Raw genomic sequence first — 25441 nt, 5'->3', positions numbered from 1 at the left:
TGACCACAGACACTGGAAAAGACAGCAAACCCCTTTCGTTTAAGCTCCTTCAACGCCTCCCTGCCTCAGGAGGAAACCCGGCGCACAAGATGCAGCCCTATCTGGCCCTGTGATCTTTGCTCACGGCAGTGTATTTCAGTCTTGAACACACCGTCATCCTTTTCACTTTTCAGCCTTTGGGCCTGGAACATTCTTCCCTTACTCGGCTGACATACGATTCTTTGGGCATCAGCAGTGGGTTTCACCTACCGCAAGCCTTCCTTGACACGCACCACCCCTAAGACTAGGTTGGGTGCCATTCCGATGGATTCCCCTTTCTGCTCCTGTCACTCCTGGCACAGCTGCACATCTGGCTTCCCTGCTACACTGTTAGCAGCCTGCAGCAGGGACTGGTACTCCTTCTCACCACCTGGCATCCTCCAGGCCCTGACACATAGTAGGTACTCAGTCAGTATCTATTAGATATGGGAACGAAATAAACGAGGCCAGGGCCAGGAGTGCACCATGAAAGCAAACCCGGGGGATTTAGAACTGACCACAGGCATGGCCCCTGTTCACGTCATGGTCTCCCACAAGACGCGGAGGGCAAAGGCCAGGCAGCTCCTCTCTAATGCCCAGGGCCTCAGTAGAGTCTGGAAGAGAGAGAAGGCTCTGGAATGAGCGCTGCACAAAGGACAGAATGAATGAGCAGCATGTCAGCTGGATGATGGTTAGGGCCTGGGACCCTCTGTCACCTCTGCAGAGCTTGTTCTCCAATTCATGGGTGGACTGGACACCTAGAGCTACGTGGGTACTGCAAGAAAACAAGGGTGGGACTGACTTCTAAGAGGAGTGGGCACAGCACTCACCCCCGCTTTTCCTCACTTGGTCTTCTACTTACTAAAAACTGGCCTTGCCAGCTGCAGCCAAACCTCCTCCTGCATGAAGCTTTGTGTGCACTCCCTGTCCACATGGGCTTCCTTCTTCTCTATTCTCTGCCATTTATTGGCTGAGGACCTCAGAGAGTCCTTTCACTTTCCTGAGCCTCAGTCTTTCCTGCTGTAAAATGGGACAACAGGGGCACACAACTCACGGAGTTGTGAGAGTTAGTGCAGTCAGGCTCGCTGAGCAGCCAGTGCAGAGCAGCTCCTGTGGTTGAGAACTCCCAGCCACACTGTCTCATGTACGTGAGCCCTGACTTCTCAGCAGAGTATAAACTCCGTGAGAAGAGCACATCTTTTGGCTTCTTGGGTGCTTAACACAGGGCAGGGCTCGCTCAGTGCCATCTGAGTAACTCACACCTGTTTTTCTTCAAGAGGAAATACCCATTCTGGATTTTGATAGCAGGGAAACGGTACTCATTTCCTTGTCACCCCCCTGTGCTGACCTGCCCTGCACCAGCTCAGGGCTCCACACACAGAAGATCTCAGTGATGCTGACATTGAGACCATCAGATAGAGTGTCAGAGGTAACCTTGTCTGCCTGACAGTCTGACTGCCTGGTGTACGATGACCAGACTGAAAACCCAGCAGGCAGCACCACCGATGGGCCCCATCAGGAAATGTGACTCCAGGGCTTCGTTGCGGCACCAGGACCCCATGGTTGGTGCCAGAAGCAAGAATGAAAGATGCCCCATTACCTCAAGCCTAATCACCTGTGTCCTAATTCCAGGTGACAGAGAGCAGAAGGCAGGAAGTCCAGGAGGACGTAAATGAAAACACACTCAAAGCCAATAACTGCAGGCTGGCAGGGCCCCTAACCTGTCTCTCCCCATCCCACCATCAACCAACACAGAGAAACCCATCCCAGGAAGGATGAGCACCCAGCGAGCAGCACTTGGCTTTCCAAGCTCTCTCTCTCCGAGGGCTTTTCCTGTCCCCCTCTCCGCCTTCTCCCATGGACCAGCCTCGGCTGCTCTGTTTATCTTTCTAAGTCACCAAGTACTGGACAGGCTAGGGGCCCTGGGCAGACCCCTGCATAGCTCCAGAGCCCCTGATTCCTTCCAGAGTCATCTCAGCTCTGGACAATAAGCAGTCTCCTTGCCCTAGGTCCTCCTGCCCCAAGCCCTGAGGGGGCCCATAGGACAAAAAGCATTTATTAGACAGGCTTCATTGGGCTAGCCCGGAAACCTAGGCATCTTATAATGCTGTTTACATAGGAAGCCATGTCCCAGCGGGATGCAGTTCCGATCACAGGAAATTAGCATACATTTCCTAGATGCAAAGGAGCTCCCACATGCCCCTGTCTATACAGTACGAGGCTGCCTCTACCTTGCTGCCGGGAATCTTGGGGACTTGGTGCCCCCAGTTTCCTTACTGCTTCCCTTCTCTCTCTCCCACTGTAGCAACAGTGAGCCTGCCCCACTCCACCCTGCCACATTCTTGTTGGAGGGAGAAGCCCTCCTCTGCCTCAACAGCTGTTCCTCCCGATGGGGTGTCTGGAAGCCAGGTGTCTGTAACTCATGGAGCAGAAAACAGTGTGGGTTACTGTTACCATGGCCAGGCCCAGGGGTAGGCAGAGCTGATAGACAGGTGAAGAAGGCCTGGGGTTGTGGACACTGGTTTCCCTGAGCTCCCCAGAGGCTTCTTCCCAATTTCTCCTGTTCTATCAAGTGCTCACAAGAGTCCCTTGGACTGCAAGGAGATCCAACCAGTCCATCCTAAAGGAAATCAGTCCTGAATATTCATTGGAAGGACTGATGATGAAGCTGAAACTCCAATACTCCGGCCACCTGATGAGAAGAACTGACTCATTTGAAAAGACCCTGATGTTGGGAAAGATTGAAGGCAGGAAGAGAAGGGGACGACAGAGGATGAGATGGCTAGATGGCATCACTGACTCGATGGACATGAGTTTGAGTAAGCTCCGGGAGCTGGTGATGGACAGGGAAGCCTAGAGGGCTGCAGTCCATGGGGTCACAAAGAGTTGGACATGACTGAGCAAATGAACTGAACTGATCAAGCGCTCAGTCCAGGAGGAGGCCACGGGGTCATGGCAGAGGAACCTGGAGTGTCTCGGTGAGGAGTCCAGGAAGCCTGTCATGCTCATCTCTCCATTCTGTGAAAATCAGCTCTTAGGATTTCCTGCAGAAAGATGCCATGGCTGGTGCCATGATGGTGGATGGCCTGGTCACTGCTGCATGGACCAGGGTACCATCTGTCCTGTGCTGTCTGGGCGGACACAAGGAGGTGTCAGTGCAAGCCCTGCCCTGTGAGAACCTTCAGGTTGAATGCAGGCCACTTTGCCCCGCCAGACCCTCTCTCTAGGCAGTGGACTGCCAGGAACACACAGATGACCCGAATCCCATCTCATTCCCCCGTGCCTCTCCGGGAAACACAGTGCACCCTCCACTGCTGCCCACTGCTGGCATGCCCACACATATGTCTCTTCCTGGCACACCAAAAGAACCAGCTTCAGCTGGCGGAGGGGGTGGTAGTGTCTCTCTCTCCTAATTTCCTTCTTTGTTTCCCATTCCCATCAAAGCCCATTCTAGGTTGCTTCTCTTCCATTCAGAGACCACAGCCTGAAAACGGTGTTCCATTGTGTCCTAAGTTTTCTTCACCTCATTTAGGTGCTCAGCTCTGAGAGTCTCAGAGATTCCAGAGAATCTAGTCTGAGCCATGCTATTAACCTCAGAAGTTACCTCAGGGAGATACCCACTCTGGGCCTCAATTTCCCATCTGTAAAATGGTTCTCCCAACTTGCAAAAACATTTCCCATTTACTTATCCCTGCCACATTCTGTGTAATTTCCACAGATATATCTTTATTCACAAATCCCCTCTTCAGTTATGTGAATTCATTTAACCTGTACACTGAGTTCTTGCCCTTATAATTTTTTCTTTGGGGGCTTCCCCTCAGCCCTTCCTACCAAAATGGCTCTTAAACTGGGCAGATCAGGGAATCAGTATGGGGTCTTCTAGCTGCTAAGTATCTACATCCTGATTATGTACTTGGGCAGTAACTGCAAGGAGGTGAGTCCTTGGAGCTACCAGACCAACTGTGGAGATAAACTTAAACTGACCTCTATATGCTCACTCTGACAAGGGACCATCTGAATTCAATAAGTGAATTTCTAATTTTGAGAAGTTCTTTTGTCTTTCTTGTCACTGTTTTGCCTTGTGCCCTCCTTTAGCTCTTTAGTTATTTTAACACATATATTTTATTATCTCTTTCAAACTATTCTATCATCTCTAAGCACTGAAGAACTAATTCTATTTTTTGCATTTGCTGACTTTCACTCTGATGGTACATCTTTTCTGGTGGATTTTAATTTCTTTATTATTAACTCATTATTTAACAGGAATGTTTGCCACTGGAGTCCTATGTTCTCTGGAAAATGGTTTTAATATGTCTATCTTCTGGGACCATAAGAGTTTTATGCGTTTTGGGTTTTTTTCTCTATTTTCTGGATTTGGGCTTCCCAAACCACTTGGCTAATGTAAATTCAGTCCCTATACCTGTAAGTACCTCAAGTTTGAGCTTTTGTTCTTTAAAGAGAAAACTTCTCACTCCTATGGCTCCAGGGAGACAAAAGCTTCCTTGTAGCTCCCTTAGGGCAGTGGCAGTTCAGCCTGACTTATTGAAAAAAAGTCCTCACACTTGAGAGAATTCAAAACTGCTGTTATTTATTCACTTATTGATGCCTCTCAATAACATATCAGCTTAGTAAGACATCAAAGACCACATCTGTCTTTCTCATCACTGTATCTTGAGGGCCAGCCCAGTGTCCTGCATGTGGCAGGCTATCAATACAGTTGCTGGATCAATGGCTGAGAACACTGCTTTCTGGCAGCTCTAAGAGACAGTTTGATCATCCCTGGATGGGATGGTCCCAAAGTCTCCTGCTTCTGCACCCCTACTTCCTCTTCCAGCCCTGACACCCTATCCTGGCATGTAGGCAGCAGCACACAGTGCTGGCTGGTTGGCAGAGGCGGAGGGTACTCACTGGAGATGGAGGTGCAGACGGCAAAGGCCCTGAGGCTGGTCATCTCCTTCTTGCGGGTCATCTCGACCCGCGTGCGGAAGATGTTCTCCCAGGCATACAGCTTGAGCAGCTTGATGCCACGGAGCATCTCGTTGGTCTGCTTCAGCCTCTCATTGGAGTACTCCTGCCAGAAGTCCCCAAGTCAGAGGAGGGTTTCCTTTGCCCCCATCCCACCCAAGAGGAAGGAGCTGAGTCAATGCCCTCGCCGTCTTACAGATGATGCCCCGCTTCTGTCCCCACAGGAATGTCCCTGCATGAACCCTATTTCACAAAGAAACTGAAGTCTGGACAGCTGACGTGACCTGCTTAAGGCCAGTCACAGTGTGGATGTGTGAGGGGCTGTTTGGCAGCACGCGGGGGAAGAGTGAGGAGACCCACCAACACGAGGGGAGACGAGTGGGGGAAGGATGGGGAGGCGGCCACATGCACACTGTGGATACTTACCAGCGTGCTCCGCTGGGCCTGGGAGAGCTTGGTGGCCACGAAGTACTGGACAGGGGCCAGCACGATGATGACAGCCGCTCCAATTAAGGCACTGATCCCGAGGATATAGTAAAGGAGAATCACACCCACGATGATCTGAGGGAGGGTCATGGAGATGAGTTCCCTTTGACCTGAGGGCTGCCCTGCCAGGTCGTGTTGATGTTGTTCAGTCACTAAGTCATGTCTGACTCTTTGCGACCCCGTGGACCGTAGCCCGCCAAGCTCCCCTGTCCATGGAATTTTCCAGGCAAGAATACTGGAGTGGGGTGCCATTTCCTTCTCTAGAGACTCTTCCCAACCCAGGGATGGAACCTGCATCTCCTACACTGACAGGCAGATTCTTTATCACTGAGTCACCAGGGAAGCCCCTGCCAGGGGGTACTGACAAAGTCTGCACTCCACCCTCCCCAACCCCACTACCCTAAAGTGGGACATGCCTTGGTGTCCAGCCTTCCAAAGTTTCCTGGGAGAAAGAAGAGGAGGTGCGACAGTGTGATTTCAGAAGGAGGGATTAATATGATGGGTTCGCACACAATCAGAGAGTCTCTGGACTGGCAACTAACTACATTTATCTATAAGCTTGACTGAGGCGTTCACTCTCTCCAGGTCTACCTTCCAGATGCAAGTCCGTCTCAGAGCTGAGGCTGCACAAAGAGTGACGGTACCTTTTGTGCAGTTTGCTGCTTATCAAGTTGATATTTCACGCTATTGGAAAAAAGTGATACCTGAGGAAAGGGGAAAAGAACTGCATCTGTGCCCGACAAGACCAGTCCAGGGTCTGAGAGTTTACTTTTTAGTCTAATGTTCCTGCTGTCTTTAATCTTTAATGAATCTGGTAGGTATTCTCTAAAAAGAGAATTCATTCTGCTTCTCGCTTTATGTAAGTGACAGCCGGCTTCTGAATATGGATGAGAAGTGTAAATTACTCTTGCCAGCCCCCAAAGCCTCAAGATGACAATTTCGCAGGTTGCCTTCAAAGGCAGACACTTCTAAATTCAGGGCTTATTCTAGAAGAACAGATGTGCTGTCTTCCTTAATTAAAAAGAAAAAAAAAGGTTAGGTTGGCCCTGCACTGCCTGAGCCCTCATCAAATTGGCACAAAGCTCCTGTACCATCTCAAGGACAGAGGAGTGGGTGGCTGACCCTGTAATATCTATTAATTACAGAAAGCCTCCTCCATTAGCATGTTCTTAGGGGCTGGTAAATGACCCCTTCACCACCTACCTCCCAGTGTTTAACTGATGTTAAGTGCTGGCACGGGCGGGCAGAGGAGCACATTAGGGAACATTCCTACTCTTGCTAGAACCCACTCCCAACATCATTCTGGAAAATTATCCTTGGCATCCTCATTTGGAGGCAATCAGGGTGTCGTTCAGCAGCTTGGATTAAAGATGGACACCACAAAAGCTCTTAGGGCACTCCCAGAGCACTCCCAGGGCCCCAGCTGGGTGTAGGTATCTGTACCCACCACCACCTCCAAGGCTGGCAGCTGCTGGGGATGTGACCACTGCTGCCGCCGGGCTCATCCTCACACTTCGCCCACCCCATGTCATGCTCCCCAGACCCTCTGTCTGCTCTGTTCTTCTGCAGGGGTCTGAATGGACCACGTGGAAGAACACACCAGAAAACAGGGATTTGGAGTGCGCAAAGCGAGTGTGGGGAATAAAAAGACTATTTTATCTCCTAGTCACAGGCCAGGAGAGCAATCTCGTATAGTAGTGGGGCGATCACAGTCCAAGAGTCGGGAGTCCTGAGTTTGAATGCAGTCCCAGCACTTACTGGCTGTGAAATCTTGAGTCTCAGCTTCTTCATTTTTAAAGTGGTGATTTTAACTGCCCACTTAGCAGAACTGTTGGGAAGATTGCATGCTAAGTCACTTTAGTCACGTCCGACTCTTTGTAACCCTATGGACTGAAGCCCTCCAGGCTGCTCTGTCCACGGGATTCTCCAGACAAGAATTCTGGAGTGGGTTACCATGCCCTTCTCCAGGTTGTGAAGATTAAATGAGCATATATGATAAGCACATATATAATACCTGGCATACAGCTGGAGACAAGGTGGCTGATCCTCCTTATTAAAATAAACAAACAAGCCTCATGGAAACCCTGTCACTAGGGAACCATAGAAAGGATATACCTGGGTATGGTGTTGCTACCAGCTTGCTGGGTTGCCCAAGGTAAGGCCCTTGCCCTCTCCGGGTTTCCAATGCTCATGGGATGAGGTGGCACAGAGGTCCCCACTATGGGCAAGTTCCTTAACATAGTTGTCCATAATCTTCAGGGGGCCCACAAAGCCCCCGAAATTGTAGGCAAAACATGTGAATAGACTTCTGTTTTTCTGAGGAGAAGGTTCATTACGTTTTCAAAAGTAATGACCTATATGGGAAAAGAATCTAAAAAAGCGTGGATATAGGTGTATATATAACTGATTCACTTTGCTGTATGCTTGAAACTAACACAACATTGTACATCAACTATACACCAATAAAAATTATATAAAAGAAGTATATGTAGATCAGTGACGGTGTAGAGCTGGGGGCAAGCATGAAGAGTGACTCATCCAATGGGTATGGGTTTCTTTTTTGGGGTAATGAAAGTGTTCTAAAATTATGATGATGTTGCATAATTCTGTGAACATGCTAAAACCCACTGAACTGTGCACTTTAAATGGGTGAATGATATCTCAATGAAAGTGTTATTTAAAAGGCATATGTAATCAAAAAAAGATTCCAATCAGGGAGAGCCTTTGGGGATGAAGGAATGGGGCTCCTGAGCTCTCTTCAACACCATCAAAAGCCTCGTGTGCCCTGTGGATAACCAGGCTGCATATGGAATCCTGAGCTGGTTGAAGGGATTATATTAGTTCTGGTGGTAATACTGGGTCTGGAGGGCTGGTCAAAGCTCTAAGTGCAAAGGTACAGTCTTTGAGGAATTAAAAACAAAAAAATCAAGGTCTTCCTTGGTGGTCTGGTGGCTAAGATAAATGCAGGGGGCCTCGGTTTTATCTCTGGTTTGGGGACTACAGCCCATAGGTTGTAACTAAGGGTTTGCATGCTACAATGAATACTGAAGATCCCATGTGCCGCAATTAAGACCCAGTGCAGCCAAATGAATAAATAAATGTTAGAAAATAAATGTAAAAAACCTAGAAAATCAAATGATACTTCATGATAAATAAGTATAGATAAGTAATCAGTGGGGCCTTCCTTGGTGGCTCAACAGTAAAGACTCTGCCTGCAATGCAGGAGACTTGGGTTCAATCCCTGGATTGGGACGATCCCCTGGAGGAGGAAGGACATGGCAACCCACTCCTCCATGGATAGTGAAGCCTGCCAGGCTACAGTCCATAGGGTCACACAGAGTCGGACACGCCTGATGCGACTAAACAGCAGCAGCAGCAGCAAGTAATCAGTGGAGGTAAAGATTCCTACCTAACTTTCCTCCCACTATGTTGTGAGGGTTAGTTACACAAGTGAGAGAGGCTGGACAGGCCAGGCACAGGGGTTATTAGCTGTTAGTTAGTATTAGTATTGTTAGCAATGGTCCATATGCAATAAAAACTATTACTAATAGTAACAGGTTTGTAGCAGTTTGTAGCAGTTTGTAGCAGTGGACAAAATCTCCTGAAATGAGCTGTTCAAGGGAAAACAAGTAAAATGAGAAGAGACAAAATTGTAAATCTTAGCAGAGCAGAGGGGGCACAGGGGTCTGGGAGTGAGTAAGTGGGGGATAGCATATAAGCCTGTTTCCATAAAAAGGACCATCAGATTTTCTGCCCTACATCCAATCTTGTCTAGAAGGAAATGGCAACCCACTCCAGTATTCTTGCCTGGAGAATTCCATGGACAGAGGAGCCTGGTGGGATAGAGTCCATGGGGTCACATGACTGAGTGACTAACACACTTCTTCCAGTCTTGTCTAGCTGCCTCCCTATACAAGCATCTTCTATTTTCCTTTAGTGTCTCTTAAATGAAAACTTTGAGTTTCCCAGGTGGCTCAGTGATAAAGAATCCACCTGCTAAGCAGGAGACGTGGGTTCGATCCCTGGGTCAGGAAGATTCCCTGGAGAAAGAAACAGCAACCCATGCTAATATTCTTGCCTGGGAAATTCCACAGATAGGAGCCTGGCGAGCTACAGTCCATGGGGTTGCAAAGGAGCTGGACATGAGTGAGCGACTAAACAACACTCTATGTCGGGCTCCCTGCTTGCTGCTTTGCTTACATTATCTAACTGAATCATCAGAGCAACTCCAGAGAGTAGGAATTGTCCCCTTTTTCGCAGATGAAGAAACTAAGGTTCAGGATAGGTTATGTGTCTTGAACCCAGGGGGCCTGCAGACTCTCTGGGAATGGATCTGGGATTTTGGCTTTTGACCTGAGCGCCAGAATGAAGATTCACCCCCAGGCACAGGACAGGGGTCACAGACTCTGTGGTGGAAGAGCTCAGGATGGGAGAAGGAGCAGATGAGGCCAGGAATCAGTAAATCACGCCAAGGACTCTCATTCTATTGGAGGAGAGTGCGCCTCCTGCAGAGCCAATCTCAAAAGTTGTCTCGCTTTAGAAAATGCCATGTTTAAGATTTCCAAAATTAAAACAGGCTTATTGGAGAATTTATAAATGAATAAATTAAAAATTTGCAGGGCTTCCCTGGTGTCTCAGTGATAAAGAACACACCTGCCAATGTAGGAGACATGGGTTCAATCGCTGATCTGGGAAGATCCCACGTGCTGTGGAGCAACTAAGCCCGTGCACCACAACTATTGAGCCTGTGCTCTAGGCCCAGGGAGCTGCAACCACCAAACCCTCACGCCACAACTACGATAGCCCACAAGAGAAGCCATGAGAATAAGAAGCCTGTGCAATGCAGTGAACAGTAGGCCTCACTCACCGCAACTAGAGAAAAGCCTGCTCAGCAACAAAGACTCAGCACAGCTAAAAATAAATAAGATTTTACAAAGAATTTGGGAGAATGGCATTGAAACACGTATAATATCATATATGAAACGAATCGCCAGTCCAGGTTCGATGCATGATACTGGATGCTTGGGGCTGGTGCACTGAGATGACCCAGAGGGATGGTACGGGGAGGGAGGTGGAAGGGGGGTTCAGGATGGGGAACACATGTATACCTGTGGCGGATTCATGTTGATGTATGGCAAAACCAATACAATATTGCAAAATAAAAAATAAATAAATTTAAGTGAAAAAATAAAAAGAATTCATTTCTTTAAAAAATCATTTGTAAGCCCCCACGAGGCCCTTTAGTTCTTTTTTTCCTGTGTGGATCTGTGCAAATGCATACATAAGTGTATTCCAATTTAGCAGGAAGCACACTGTGAATACTAAAAACACATCATGCTTTTAGATACATGACTAAAACACACTTAAAAACACATCATGAACACTTTTCAATGTAAGTAAGTACTTTGCTATAACACAACTTTAATGTGAAAGTGCTCTACACATGATTATCCTTCAGTTTTTTTTTTTTTTTTAAGGTTGGCTGCACTCTTAAAGTCTTAGTAACCATTGCCTTCTTTGATTATCAAGAGAGACACCTAGACCCCTTGGAGAGTGTGAGGCAGTGTAGACACCCAGGATACATGGATACACCCATGCAGATCCCAAGGAGGTGAAAGGTATAGGCAAACATGGAATGGAATGGCAGGCTCTTAGCCACCGGGCATGCACCAGCAGACTCCAATTTTGTGTCTCCCAACTCCCAACAAAGCACATATTGCTTACCTGTACTGGCATGGCCCAGAGGTTTGGGCACAAGAAGAAAAACCACATGAGCTGGTTGGTGTCGATGGCTACCAGGTTACAGATCTGCCCGGCTGTCATTTCCCCCATGGATAGGTTGGAGGTGGACAGGTGCATAATTTTATTGTAAATCTTGGTCTGGAAATGAGAGTAGGGTGTTTCACATTTGTCATCATCAACCCCCTAATCACCTCTCCAGATGCCAGGTGTCTCTAAAGTGCCAGGGGCTTTTCAGGCATCCCCCCATGGAGCCCCAGAGCAGCCCTGTAAAGGGCACCGTGAGACTGTTCCAGTTTTATAAGTGGAGAAGCTAAGGCTCAGAGAGGTAAAGGGCTTTGACTACAGTCCAAGCAAGTCAGAGAGGCAGCATTCCCATGAGGAATCCCCAGCAAGCAAGACCTTTCCCTTGGAGACAGGACTTAATTGGCTTTTAAATCTTAAAAGCAGATTTTCATGCCCAGTTGTATTCTTGATTTACTGGAGGCCAGTGGAGAACATACTTGAGAGCCATAAAAATGATGAAAGGTGGCAGCCATCTGTTTTAATGTGGTTTCTCCAATGGGGAAAGGGGTTTGCTCTGGAGCTAAATCCTGTCTTAATTGAGCCTTAAAATAAACACAAGGGTTCAGCCTGGGAAGGTCTTATGTGAGACAAATGTGTATGTCGATCAGCCCAGCACTATCTAGAGTCCAGCCACGCCCGAGGACCTTGTTCTGTCTCTCCAGGGCACATGAGGAACAGCCACGGTAATGGCTTCCCATGAGCTCTGAACCTAAAAGCTCTATGTGCAGAGCAATTGTGCCTCCCAGAAAGATGGCAATTTTCAGGCTATGTGTCCTGAAACAAGGAAAAATGCATTTCTGTCTTCATGACCTGGGGATGTCCGCTCTTGAAGGAAATTCTATTGTGCATTCTGTTGTAAGGTGGATTCCCAGCCCTTAATTCATCTTTTGTGTAAAGCCAGGCTTTTTCATGGGACAGGTCTGCTTAAAGCATGAACTTCTTCTGTCTTTTTTGAGTTTATGTACACCATGGTTGAGGGTTAAAATAATGGCGATGACATTTTTTGGCAGATCTAGGCTTATCTTAAGTTATATGCAATCGATTTTTAAAGAATGATAATAAATCTAGTTTCAGTGAAGTAGGAACATAAGCAAACTAACAAAGAAAGCATTATTAAGTAAAGACAAGCATCCACAGAATTACACAATGAAAACCTGATATATGTCAAAAATTATATACAATACAGGAATTTTGCTTTATAACCTTCTGTGCAAGAACTGTGGTTGTTCTCAAACTCACGAAGACATAAATCTTTATCTATAGATTTCTGTAAATCTTTCAAAGGAAGAATTTTTTTCTGATCTGTTCCCATAATTAATGCCAGCATTTTCTTTGGGGGACATAATGAATTAATCTTTCTTATTCATGCAAAATATTCAGACAGTATAATAAAAACAATTACATGCTAATACATTAAAAAGCCATATTTGGCTCTTTTAGCATAATTGGAAAATATTAGGTTAGAGTGTGATTTATGAAAGAAATAGAAAGTAGATTTAATTACAAAACTGCTTGGCTACAAAACTGGCTGTTGTTTGTAGTGGTATGTGCCTGCTTATCACTGGAAGGCTCTGAACAGAGGTTGGGATTTTAGAAAGGTTTTCTGAACTTGCAATAGCTTGGTTCTCCTAGATCTGAACCCCTATGAGTCTTAGGGGTCTTGGATTTTTCTGGGATCTTTCCATTATTTTCACATGGAGACCTTCATGAGGAAATGGCTCTGCTTTTCAACAAAAAAGCATTGGAGATGGAGTGTCGTCATGAATAGCTTCACAAGTTGTGTACTGCACAACTCCAGGGGGCGCCATCCACATGGACTATACCACGATAACCAGAGTTTGGACCTTGACACTGTCCCCAGCCGAGGCTATACCCTTCTCCTTAGTGCCTTTTCGGCAGTGCTTCTTATCCTGGCTCCCAGAGGACCAGTCGATGTAAATGACTTTGAGGAACATTTCTGAAGAATGAGGCAGCTTTGGGATTTAGCCACAACCTCTTGGTGTTCTACTGACTTCATAGGAATTGCTGGGTATGGCAGAATCTGCTAGCTGTCCCTCATTATCCATTCTCTTCTTTTATAAGAATTTGTAGCAGGGTATAAAAGCCTGTCAAGAATACAGCCACAGTTTCTAGCCTCTCTAGGTATAGCCATGGGGCCAATTGCTCCCCAACGGGATGGGTGAAGATCTCTGCATCATGATTTGAAAAGAAGGCAGCCTTCCCTCCTATTGTCCCACCTTTATTATTGTTGGTTTAAATGTAGACACAATAGTGGCGATATCCATAGTCACATTAAACCATGGGACAAAGTCATGTGAGAAGGCTGGCAGCACACCAGTACAGAAGGAGCCAAGATCTCTGATGACTGTATCAGTCCTGACCAAACGGGAAAGACAAACTTCCATCCTGTTTAAGCAACTATCACACTGGGTCTCTCCATTCTAACAGTGGAACTAAAATTCTAACGAAAACACTGGGGCTCATCACTACCTTGCCTAAAGGGTCCCTGAATCCTTCCTGACCTTGATCAGCCTTCCAACAGACTCTGAGGAGGAAGTCACAGCAGGCAGTAGCAAGAACCTAGACCCAGGGATCTACCAGGCCAGATATGTCCCTCTCATCATGGCCTGAGACTTAAGAGCTCAAATTGATCTTGGTCTGGTCTGAAATCGCTCAGTTGTGTCCAGCTCTTTGTGACCCCATGGACTGTAGCCCACCAGGCTCTTCTGTCCATGGAATTCTCCAGGCAAGAATACTGGAGTGGATTGTCACTCCCTTCTCCAGGGGATCTTCCCAATCCAGGGATTGAAACCTGGGTCTCCTGCATTGCAAGCAGATTCCTTACCATCAGGGCTACTCAGTCTGTCTAATCCTGGTATGTCAAAGACGCTTTTTTTGTAGCCAAAGAAGACTGTCCAGTAGCAGAGCCCTGAAACAGTATTTATAGAAGGATTATGAGGCCTCACTTGCATTCAGCAGGAAAAAGTTCTGTGATTGATTAGTGATGTCTGTCCCACTTCGAGGCTAGGCAGCTGACATCTCAGATCTAGTCCAAGGCAGAACAAGGGCTGGAACTACAACAGTTCCACGGCCAGCCCAAGGCACTTTTCCACCATGTCACACTGCCTTGTCAATGGTTAGTTTCAAAACACTGTCAAAAGGCAACAAAACAACACATTCACAGCAAAATCATTCTTGAGTGTTCATGAGGACACATAATGTGGTCCTTATTGCATAGTGAAAAGATAAACATTCAAGTACCTGTATTGCTCCTCTCAAGTTAATTCCAGTTTCAATGGCGACATAGTAAGATGCTTGCAGAAATGTCCTTTGCAGTAGGAGGGCAAGGAACAGGAGCACAGCTAAGACATAGGCATTCGCAAGGAACTCTTGGGATGAGACAAAGTAAACTCCAAGAAACCGTGTCTGTTGGAAAGAGAAATTCAGAGGTAGCTGTCATTGCCAGCAAAATGACTGCCATTAATACCTGTTATGGGCCACAGAGGCCATTGTGACAGGACTCTCCATGCTTGGGAGCCTTGTGCAACTGTTTATGAGTGGAAAAATCAGGCTAAACATTCTTGTAACTATAGGGAGGGTTGCCTATACTCTCTCCATCAACCCATTTAGGTAAACAGAATGTGACCCAGTTCTAACCTTATGTCCATAAATATGATTCTCAGCTTTGTGGACATGAGGCCAGGGGATTTCACTCTGAATGGGGGCAAGAATAAATAGAGCAAATCATAAAGCAGTCAAAACTAGAACCACTAAAACAGATCGCACAAGATGTATGCTCTGCTACAAAAGTGGAATCAGCTGAGGTTTTGTCTCACACTCACCAACAGCCTGCACTGTAGAAATTTCTGGGCAGAAAGACCAGCAGAAAACATGGGAGGAGTGCTCCCAGGGAGGAATGGGACCACATCGCCTGTAATGGACCATTTCAGACCCAAGCACCCCAGTCTTGTGGGCTCCTGGGACCTCCTTTCAAATGGAAGGCTTTCTGAACCTCCAGCAAGATCTCAGATGATAAGCAGCGGGGGGAAAAAAACCAAATGGTTTGATTTTGTTGCTAAAGATACCAGAGAACAACAGCATGTCTGTTTCTAAATTCAGCATCAACAGCTCCCAGGAAAACTTTGATCTTGATTAAGTCCATCGCTCCACATCAATGTTTCCATGAAGACACAGCTCACCCCTTTCTGAGACTCTGCCCTGAACTCTGCAAGTGATTTGGAAGGTTGTGGGAGCTGCTGCTGCAGGGTAAAGAGCGGTGGGAACAAAATGATGAGAAGGAGCTTGAGGGCGTGTCCACACCCTCAAGGATCAGGCTGAAAGGGTCAGGATTCTAAGCGGAGGCCTTTTCTAGAGTCAGAAATCCCGGCATCCTGGACACAGACCTTTCTGGCAGTAGGAAAGATTGTGTGTCTTGGTTCAACAGCGCCCTTCCACCAGCTCTCACAGGCCCATGGAGCTAGTTCTGGTTACAACTATATTGCCCTTCCTCTGCGGGACAGGGTTGCTCCCTTGTGGGGTCAGCAGGAAACAATCATAGAGAAAATGGAGGCCTCTTAGAAAGAGGGTCCTGCTGAAACCTGAAGCCCTGATTCTGGCTCACTTGTTAAAGCACAAGGGGGAAAGGCAGAGGGGGAGGGAGAAGGAAGGGGGTTGTTGGGAGCAGCAAAATGGACCTTAAAATTGGGCTGCGGAGTTTGAGACCTGATCTTACAGGGAAGCAAGGGGCAGCGCCCTGGTTCACCAGGTGCAATGCTCACAACACCCAGTGAGAAGCACACCATTATTAGACCAGTTTTATGCATGAGGAAATGAAGCGTCATCATGGTTAAGTGGCTGGCCCAGGGTCACATGCTGATAAAGGAAAAGATGTGAACATGAAACCACGTGATGCCAAAAACACTCCCATAGACCCACTGCCTGAGCACCATCCAACCTGTTAACTCTGAGTCTCCTACTGTCAGCTGCAAGCTTGTGGCCTTGCAGGGACTGAAACCTGGCCACTTGGCTCGTTCTGGGTCCAAAATGAAGGCATCTGCTCTAGGGGAAAACCTGGTCCTGTTTAACATGCCTTGGAATTCTTCTGTTCTACCAGCCTCTGTAGAGACCCAGCTCTGGAGAATGGAGTCCATTATTTTAAAGCCACAAAGGACATGGTGGGGATTTATCCCAAAGGAAATAATTTAACATAATGAAATAGCTGTATGTGCAAAGATGTACTGTCTCTGGGTTAGAACAGGCAAAAATCCATGTAAATGTGTAACCACAAGGGATGGGTAAGTATATAACGATACTCATGGGAAACACTATGTACCCAAGAACACCAATCAATATGAAAGCTCTTAAGCAGCATGGAACGGCTCACATTCACCATATCACAATGATCAGAAAGCACATAGGCTGCAGAATGAGGGCTAGAAAAATCAACCGATTTCATTGTTCAGGTTACTGATGCGTGTGTGTTCTTTGTTAAATGCACTCATCAATATCTGTACATTTTCCACAAAGCAACAAATTCTCTTTTTACAATTTGTTGGAATTTTTGGTCTAAAGCTAAAGCCTTGCTCCCTTTCCCCAAAATGCACACCCCCTAGGGTCAGAAATCATATTTATTTGGGTCAAGAGTTTTGTGACCTGTTAAAATGAAAATCTGCCTGCAGGTGTAAGTCATTGGGTCATTTTTTTTATCTCTCTTCAAAGAGACAGAATAAAAGAGATAGAGGCCAGAGTAGCTACCTTTTGATTAAGAAGTAGGTACTAGACTAGCCAAAGAGGCCAGGGATACTGCTCGTGGACGGCAAGCCTGGGGAAGCTTCAGATGGCTGTCAGGGCACTGGCATTGCCCAGCACCTTGACAGCTGGAGAGAAAGGCCGAGGACTTACAGCTTGACATTTGATGAGTGGAAAATGCTTTGGAAGATCAGATGCCCTTGTCTCACATTTTCACACGCTCTCAGGGAAGAAATTGTGTTTGTTTCCAGGGGTTTTCATAGTAGCACTCAATAAATATATTTTAAAGTAATCGATGCATATGATCTTCATCTCCCATCTAATTTTTATAGAAGCTATCCATTTCCCTATTTTACAGTTGAGCCAATCAAGGCATGCAGAATGTCAGGTTCCAGCTCTGGAAGGCCCTGGTGAAAATGTTGATAACTGTCTTTGACCCCTTATAGACCAAGACACCCACCCATCCATCCACAACCATTTGACATGGTGGTTTAGAGTTTGACGTTAGCCCATATCTGAGTTCAAGTTCTGACTCATTATGTTAGTGACTGTGTTTTTAGTAAGTTCCTCAACCTCTCGGAGCTTCAGTTTATTTACATGTAAGATGAAGCTATTAAGGGTTTCTACTTCAGAGAGATGTTATGACAATTCAGTGTAACAATGTAAGTAAAAAATTTTTCTTAGGACTTCCCCCAGCGGTCCAGTATTAACACTCTACACTCCCAACGCAGGGAGCATTGCCTTGATCCTTGGCTGGGGAACTAAGATCCCATATGTTACATGGTGTGGAAAAATAAAGATTTGTAGTAAGTACGCTGCTGCTGCTGCTAAGTCACTCTAGTCGTGTCTGACTCTGTGCGACCCCATAGACGGCAGCCCACCAGGTTCCCCCATCCCTGGGATTCTCCACGCAAGAACGCTGGAGTGGGTTGTAGTAACTATAAGCACTCAGTATATGGTAATGTCTGCATTTTTCATTGAAAAATAATTTCTCTTGTGCTTCTGGGGTATCAGGCATGGGGCTGGGCACACAGAGGTCAGCCAATGCAGATCTTGTCTTAGGGGACTCAGGGTCAAGTTGAAGAAAAAGAAAATGGGTGTTTTGATGGTGCAAACATAGGATATTACAGGAGCACAGAAGAGGAGCATCTAATTCAATCAGAGGAAGGCTTCCTGGAGGAGGTGACATCAAAGACATGTCTTCGCAGTTCAGAGGGAGTTAGTGAGGCATGTCAGACCAGAGCAGCCACATGGACACTGTCATAAAGAGACCAGCCCATCACAGTCACAGAAATGTGTATAAGTTCTCAAAGTACCCAGAGTGACAGCCACAAATATGGGTGTCCAGATGGGGACCCAGATACACACAGAAGCAGGCATACCAAGAGACACCGGGACAACAGAAAGACACACACAAAGACTCATAAGCAGGTCCCAAGAGAACTCATTCAGAAACAAACACACGCTAACCTACACACTATCCCCACGGAGGTTTAGAGGCCGTGTGGAGGTTTAGAGGCCGTGTGGAGCTTTGGCCCTGAGATCAAACCCAAACTGTTCTTTCTTCCTCTGCTCAGCTGACGGCCTAGAGCAGTGCTGGCTGGTTTCAGATGCCAGCAGTGCTTTATGAATCCAATTCCCTTGCCCTCCAGCCAGATCAGAGGCATCCATGGCAGGTGACAGATTGTGGGTGGGGGCTGGGTGAGAGAGGGGGCTGGAAAGAGATCCATCAGGGGTTTTGCAGGGCCTAGGTCTCAGCGCTCCCTGGGGAGTGACAGTGGGGACAGGAGTGTTGAGGACCTAGCAGGCCATATGACACTTCCAGTAATAAAAGAAGAAATAAGAAATGCCTGTCCTTGAGGATGCCAAGGGCGGCAAGATTTGTTGCCAACTGTGAGTATCCTGGCAAGGGAAGAGACGACAGGCCAGCCACTGATAACAGAGTAAACAGTGAGTGCCCGGCTGCGCCGACTGCAGCAGGATGGATCCAGGCTGAACGGGAAGAAGGGCTCTCTCAGGGAGAGGGTTGTTAAACACAGCTAGGGAGCTTCCTCCTCTGTTCATGAAGACCAGGATAGCACCTGTCTCTCTGGGTGAGAGCCACTGGGAGGCAGGGGGTGGTGGTGAACCAAATAACTTCAATAAATGACCCCTTTCCCCCACTATACCTTCCCTGGTGGCTCAGACAGTAAAGCGTCTGCCTACAATGCGGGAGACCCGAGTTCCATCCCTGGGTCGGGAAGACCTCCTGAAGAAGGAAATGGCAACCCACTCCAGTATTCTTGCCTGGAAAATCCCATGGACGGAGGAACCTGGTAGGCTACAGTCCATGGGGTCGCAAAGAGCTGGACACGACTGAGCAATTTCACTTCACTTTCCCCCACTACATGAGAGTTAAGGCATATCCCAGGCAACCACACGACTGAGGACTCTCTGTTGCTGACACTGGAGACGATATTTACTTTCAACTCTCGTTTCTAAGTCTGTAATTTGCTGATTGCATTTGGGCTGCCGGGAACAAACATTAAATTTGATAAGATCTGCTGCCACTGAGGCAGGGCCATCTGTCTCGGCGATTTATGTGCTGGCAAGTAACTGAGACAAGAGCATTCCAATGAGAGGGCAGCAAATCCCAGGGATTGTGTACAAACAGAGAGAGAAGGCAAAGCTAACGCTCAAATGAACTAGTATTCTAAGTGTTGTTCTTATCATTTCTCTGATACATCTGGCCCCAGAGTTCTTAGGGGACTGGTGTAAGAGTTCAGGGAAACATAGGATGAAGAAGATGTGGGCAAGCTGATAAGGGCTCTGGCTGGTGTCACTGTCCCCTAGTGCTAACAACCGGCTCCATACTGCTGCACGCTTATCAGGGTGGAGTATCTGGGAATCCCCCATGGGCTTCCCTGGTGGCTCAGATATAAAGAATCTGCCTGCAGTGCAGGAGACCTGGGTTTGATCCCTGGGTCAGGAAGATCTCCTGGAGAAGGACATGGCTACCCACTCCAGTATTCTTGCCTGGAGAATCCCATGGACAGAGGAGCCTGGCGGGCTACAATCCATGGGATTACAAAGAGTCAGACACGACTGAGTAAGTAACATTTCATTTTTTTTTTTTTTTCATTTATGGTTAGACTGAAGCTGAAGGTGACACTTTTTTTTTTTTTTTTTACGAAAGAAACAGTCTCTTCCCCGCCGTTTGGGCCAAATAAAGTTCAGCAGCTCAAAAGCCAGAGAAGGTCTCAAGAGCCCCTGAAGTCTATATAAGCAAAAAGAGTCCTAATAATCTTTTTTCTTTTTTTTTAAGGCTTTCTCATGTTAGTCTTTTAAAGAAATTGATGCATTATATAAACATTTTTAAAAGTGAAAAAATTGTGAAGTACTGTAAAGTTTTCATGAAATTTATTTCCAAGTTAATAGTTCTCACATCCTTAAATGAATAAGAAATCTACCCATCTCAGCCTAGGTAACTCCTACTCATCTGTCAAGGCCCCATTCAAATATCTTCTCCTTTTCGAAGCTGTCATGATCACTGGCTGAGTTAATTACTCCTTTTCCCATAGTTCCTTGTGTCTACTTCCAAGTAGCAGTATTTAACACATAAGTGGCACTAGTGGTAAAGAACTTGCCTGCCAGTGCAGGAGACAAAAGAGACACAGGTTAGATCCTGGGTTGGGAAGATCCCCTGGAGGAGGGCATGGCAACCCACTCCAGTATTCTTGGCCCGGAGAATCCCATGGACAGAGGAGCCTGGTGGTCTACAGTCCATAGGGTCGCAAAGAGTTGGATATGACTGAAGTGACTCAGCACACTTAAAATATTTTATTTAGATTTCTCTCTCTTCCATTTGGTTCCTTATTCCTTGAGGCCAGAGATGAAGACTTGATAACAATTTAACATCATGATTGTAAGTGCCCAGACTACGGAGTAAAAGACACTTGATTTCAAATCCTAACTCTGTCACTAACTAGCTGAGAGACCCTAGGGAAAGTTACTTAACCTCTTTGAGCCCCAAGTTCTTCATCTATAAAATGGGGATTAAAGATACCTACCTTATAAGTTGTATGGTTTGTCAATTATATCTCAAAATGCTGTTACAAAAAAAAAAAAAAACTTACCCTTAAAGGCTGTTTTAGGGATTCAAAGAGATAACACATGGATATGTATTAAGCACTCAGTCAGTGGTTGTTATTATTAATCTTCCTCATCATAACCATTGTCTCTATACTCTCACAGTCTTACCCAGGTCTGGCACATGGTACGGCTCAATAATTGTTTGCTGAGTAAATCAGACAGACTTAAGAGTGTCTCATATTCCTGGCCAAAAGTGCTCAGCTGATTAATTATGTCTCTGGAAAAAAATTCATATGCACCTCCTGGGAATTAAATGGTATCTGCAGTTTTGGAAGCCACGAGATGGATAATACTACACAAGGGGAAGTCGTAAATTAGTAATCAGATCCCTAACCAGTAATTACCTGCATCATTTTTGGACTGTCTATTTGTGGTTAAAAGGTTATAATGATGTTCCTGCTGGGGAAATAAGACTCTGAATCTTATTAGAGGCGAAAAGTTTTCCATTTTGTGGCCATCTAAACCTGGCATCATCGACTCAATGGACATGAGTTTGAGCAGACTCTGGGAGATAGTGAAGGACAGGGAAGTACCAGCGTGCTGCAGTCTGTGGGGGTCCCAAAGAGTTGGACGTGACTGAGCAACTGAACAACAACAAAGCTCAGCAGCCGCAAAGAAACATGAAAGAGTTAGGCCCTCCACCCTTACCCCCAGAGTGAGTGCTATTGCCCCAAGGAAGGGAAGCAAACCCCAGAAACATTTTCTGTCTCTGTTGCCTGACAAATTTCAGTTTGTAGCATCTTTAGAGCCGGAAAGGCCATTGGGTATCATCTAGTCCAGTGGGTTTCAATTACTTTTAAGACACGGGATTCTTTTTTTTAAAAGAAATTTTAATGGGAAGTTCTAACATGTTAATAAAACTGGGGCAGCTTTTAACAAAATTTGGAGTGGAGGGAGAAAAAGCCCCACAGATGGAGGTTTCCTATTCTCCCCACAACAGCAGCCACCAAAGTGGTCCTGCAGAGCCTCAAGTTCTGTGCGCATATAAAACCGGAGAAGAGAGATCCTATTAAAGTCATCGAGAGTCTTAAGACAGCATGAATTAAAAACTAACAAATTAAAAGCTTTAGATACCTCCTGCAACTTTCTGAATGATGACATAACTGAGAGAAGTATTATGGTGATTACGGTATGCTGCTGTTTAGTTGCTAAGTCAAAAGCGTAGGGCACCATACATTCTCTAGAGGCACAAGCTTACCTTCTAGCATTTCTGCTGACCAGGTGCAGACATCTCCTAGAGACAGATATTGCTAAGCGCTCTGCATGGTGAGGAACTGCCCTGTGCAGCCACTCTCACACTCATCAACCTCTTGCCTGTTCTCACTAGTGAGTGAAAACCTTGCCGAGGGCGCCCTGCTCTCCCCCTGGGAGCCTACCTTGGGCTGGAAGACACCATTCTCCTTCCCAAGGTGGTCCACGATTCCAAAGATGCACAGTGGCCCAGCGAAGCCCAGCAGGTCAGCCAAGATGCGGAACGTGCTGCTGAGGACCAGGCGCCTCCCGAAGGCACAACAGAGGGCCTGCCAGATGGCCCGGGCACCTTGTGTGCTTTGCATGTCCTTCCGCTGCCCAGAGAGACAGAGTCAGAGTGGCTGAGGGCCCATTCACAGCAGGGCCCAGCCTCCCAGGGAACCCCTGGCTCCTGCTGCCTAGAGAAACCCAGTGGACACATCTGCTGCAAAAAGGTGGACTCAGGGAAGAAATTATGGAGCCACCAAGTGCATGGTTGTGTGGGTCCAAATAGAGACCTAACGTGGTCCAGATAGGGAATCTGAGGCCAGGTGATGGATCAAGGTCACGTGGCTGGGCAGGGACTGTGCGGTGAGCATAGTGCTCTGACGAGGGCATGGCATATGTCAGTCCAATGCCACCGTGTCTGTCCTGGTGTTTTCCTCTGAAATGCTAGGGCAGAGGCAGTGAACAAGCACCGGACTGGGAGTCAGGCGACCAGCTCTGCCACTGGCCAGAGGTAGGCTAGCTCTGGGGAGGTCATGGCCTTTCTCAGGGCCTCAGTTTCCTCATCAGTGGTTTGAGGAGATGCCTTCTGGCCTAACACAGAGTTACTGCAAGGATTAGGTCACTGATGCCCTTGCTTTCCAAATGGGTGACCATCCCCAGCTGTATAGTCACCGAACTCCAAAAGAAAGACCACAAGACATGAGAAATCCAGTAGGGTTACCTCCCTTTAGAGCCTCAATTTCCCCACATGAAAAATGAAAGTGTTAGACTGGGTGATCTAAACCATGAGGACCATTCCAGCTGCAACTGTCCTATGGGTCTTTGGTCTTGGACTTCTCCCTGGTTCCCTGTGTGACTTAGGGCAAGCCTCTTTCCCTCACGGTACTCAGTTTCCCCACTGTCCCATCAGGGGTTTGACCTGATGCTTTCTGAGCTCCCTGTCTGTGACGCTAAACCAGAGGGCAGGGAACGGACAGTGTAACCATGCCCCCACTGACCGCCTGGGCATCAAAGGCCTCGCAGAGCCGCTGGTAGTTAGTGAGGGCCCGCATGGCGATGGGCAGCTTCCCAATGGCTCGGAGATCGATGGGCTTCTTGTGGGCAGTCTTGATGAAGGCGTTCATCCACCAGTAGGTGCCTTTGGACAGCAGGTTCACAAAGGGCTGTAGGAAGCGCACCCCCAGGTCCTGCAGGTCCTCTGGGGGCTTCACCTCCCTTGGTGTCTTGAAGAAGATGTACCTCTGTGGGCACACGGGACACCAGGGAAGGGTAAGTGCAACTTCTCATCACCTCTACTTTGTCCCAGCAGAGACCTGGGGTTGTGTCGTCCCACCTTGACTTCTAACAGGCCGGGCCATCATTTGCCTCTTCCAGGGAAAAAGACCCCCCAAACCCCTCTTGACCACCAGTGCCAGGGCCTCCTGACTCATAACTCTTTGCCGAGGTCCTACTTTGAATCCCCTGGGCTGGGTTGGGTTGGGCAAGAGCAGGAGTCTGCCACATGCCATCTTCTCTCTCCTACAAACCTGAAGAAACCACCATGTTCATTAGGGTTTGCAGAATGTGGAGCCATGCAGACCTGGGTTCGAATTCTGCACCCCCCCCCCCCCACTTACTAGCAAGGTATCTTTGGACAAACCTCATCTAACGTCTCATCTTAAAAGGGGATTTTACTTGTACCATGGCAATGCTGCGAGGGTCAGTGAAGGCAGAGAATATGAAAGCCTGTGTACCCTGCAAATCACCAACTAAAAGCAGAGGAGTCAGAGAAATGCGAATTAAAGTAGCACTTTACACTCTTCAGACTGGCCCAAGTTAGACATGGCTGTAGCCCATTGCTGGTTGGAGGAAGGGACAGGGCTTCCTAATTCATTGCTGGTAGATCACAGCATTCCTGAAAGGCAATCTGCAACATCAATTACAATTTCAAATACTCAGGCCCTCGGAGCCAGCAACTCTGCTCCCTGGATTCCCTCCCATAGAAACAGAAGCAGCTTTACATAGATACAAGTATGTTTAATATGCCATTATTTGCGATGGCAAAAATTTGGCAACAAAGTGAATGCTCATCAATAGGTAATGGCTCAGTTACATGATGGAATATTAGGCAGCCATTAAGAAAACTAAATTAACTGTACTAGACTTGGAGGGAGTCCTAAGAGATACCTGATAGATGAGAAAAGCAAGATGTAAAAACTATATATAATATGATCCCATTTTTATAAAACAAACATCGAAAGAAACAATACCTCTTTATGTTAAGGAGATATCCTTAACAGATGCAAGTATGTAGCACAATATATTAATAAAAAGAATGGAAGGACACATACTAGAATGTTAATCTGGGTTACCTGGGGAGGGACGGGTTGAGAGAGGGGAAGGTGTGAATCACAGAGGGGGAAAGGGAGCAAGCCGAAATGATAAAAAAACAAAAACAAAAACCCCAAAACTCAAAAGATATGTATACAGCCACACTTACCACATTTACTAATTCATGTGTAATTATATGAATACATTAAAATAAAACAAGCCCCCCCCCCGCCACCTCAAAAAGAAAAAAAAATCAAACTCAGAGAAGCCAGAACCTGAAGTTTCATTTCCTCTCTGTTAAACCCAGAACCCTATAGCCTTGGCTGTCACCTCCTCTCCCCCTGAGAGCCTGGGGTGGAGGGCTGCTGGGCTGGATGGAACGTTCCTCCTGAAACATCCCTCACTGGCCTCAACTCTCCTTTTGAGGACAGGTAAAAGAAGCTGACTCCTTCTAGGACCTGTCTAAGAAGCAAGGTGGTGGCCCACATCCAGGGGCAGGACCCTGGTCAGCAGCACCGCC

General features: G+C 46.9%; 1 protein-coding gene across 4 annotated transcripts in view; it reads right to left on the bottom strand.

Moving 5' to 3' along the window:
• Nucleotides 1-25441, bottom strand: part of ABCC8 (ATP binding cassette subfamily C member 8) — an 81162-nt gene that overhangs the window by 43162 nt on the left and 12559 nt on the right. For all 4 annotated transcript variants that reach the window (XR_006056342.2, XM_015100983.4, XM_042233013.2 and 1 more), the window contains exons 5-10: nucleotides 23610-23852; nucleotides 22530-22718; nucleotides 14536-14700; nucleotides 11194-11349; nucleotides 5410-5544; nucleotides 4927-5089 (exon numbers count right to left, since the gene is read on the bottom strand). Coding sequence is in view for 3 of the 4 variants with exons in the window: in XM_015100983.4 (XP_014956469.2) it covers nucleotides 4927-5089; nucleotides 5410-5544; nucleotides 11194-11349; nucleotides 14536-14700; nucleotides 22530-22718; nucleotides 23610-23852 (1051 nt within the window). In the remaining variant the exon portion in view is untranslated. The remainder of the gene's footprint in view (nucleotides 1-4926; nucleotides 5090-5409; nucleotides 5545-11193; nucleotides 11350-14535; nucleotides 14701-22529; nucleotides 22719-23609; nucleotides 23853-25441) is intronic.

The sequence above is a fragment of the Ovis aries genome, chromosome 15 (assembly GCF_016772045.2).
Source record: "Ovis aries strain OAR_USU_Benz2616 breed Rambouillet chromosome 15, ARS-UI_Ramb_v3.0, whole genome shotgun sequence".
NCBI classification, from domain to species: Eukaryota; Metazoa; Chordata; class Mammalia; order Artiodactyla; family Bovidae; genus Ovis; species Ovis aries.
The sequence above is the reverse complement of the archived record's forward strand: the minus strand, read 5'-3'. Positions and strand labels throughout refer to the sequence as shown.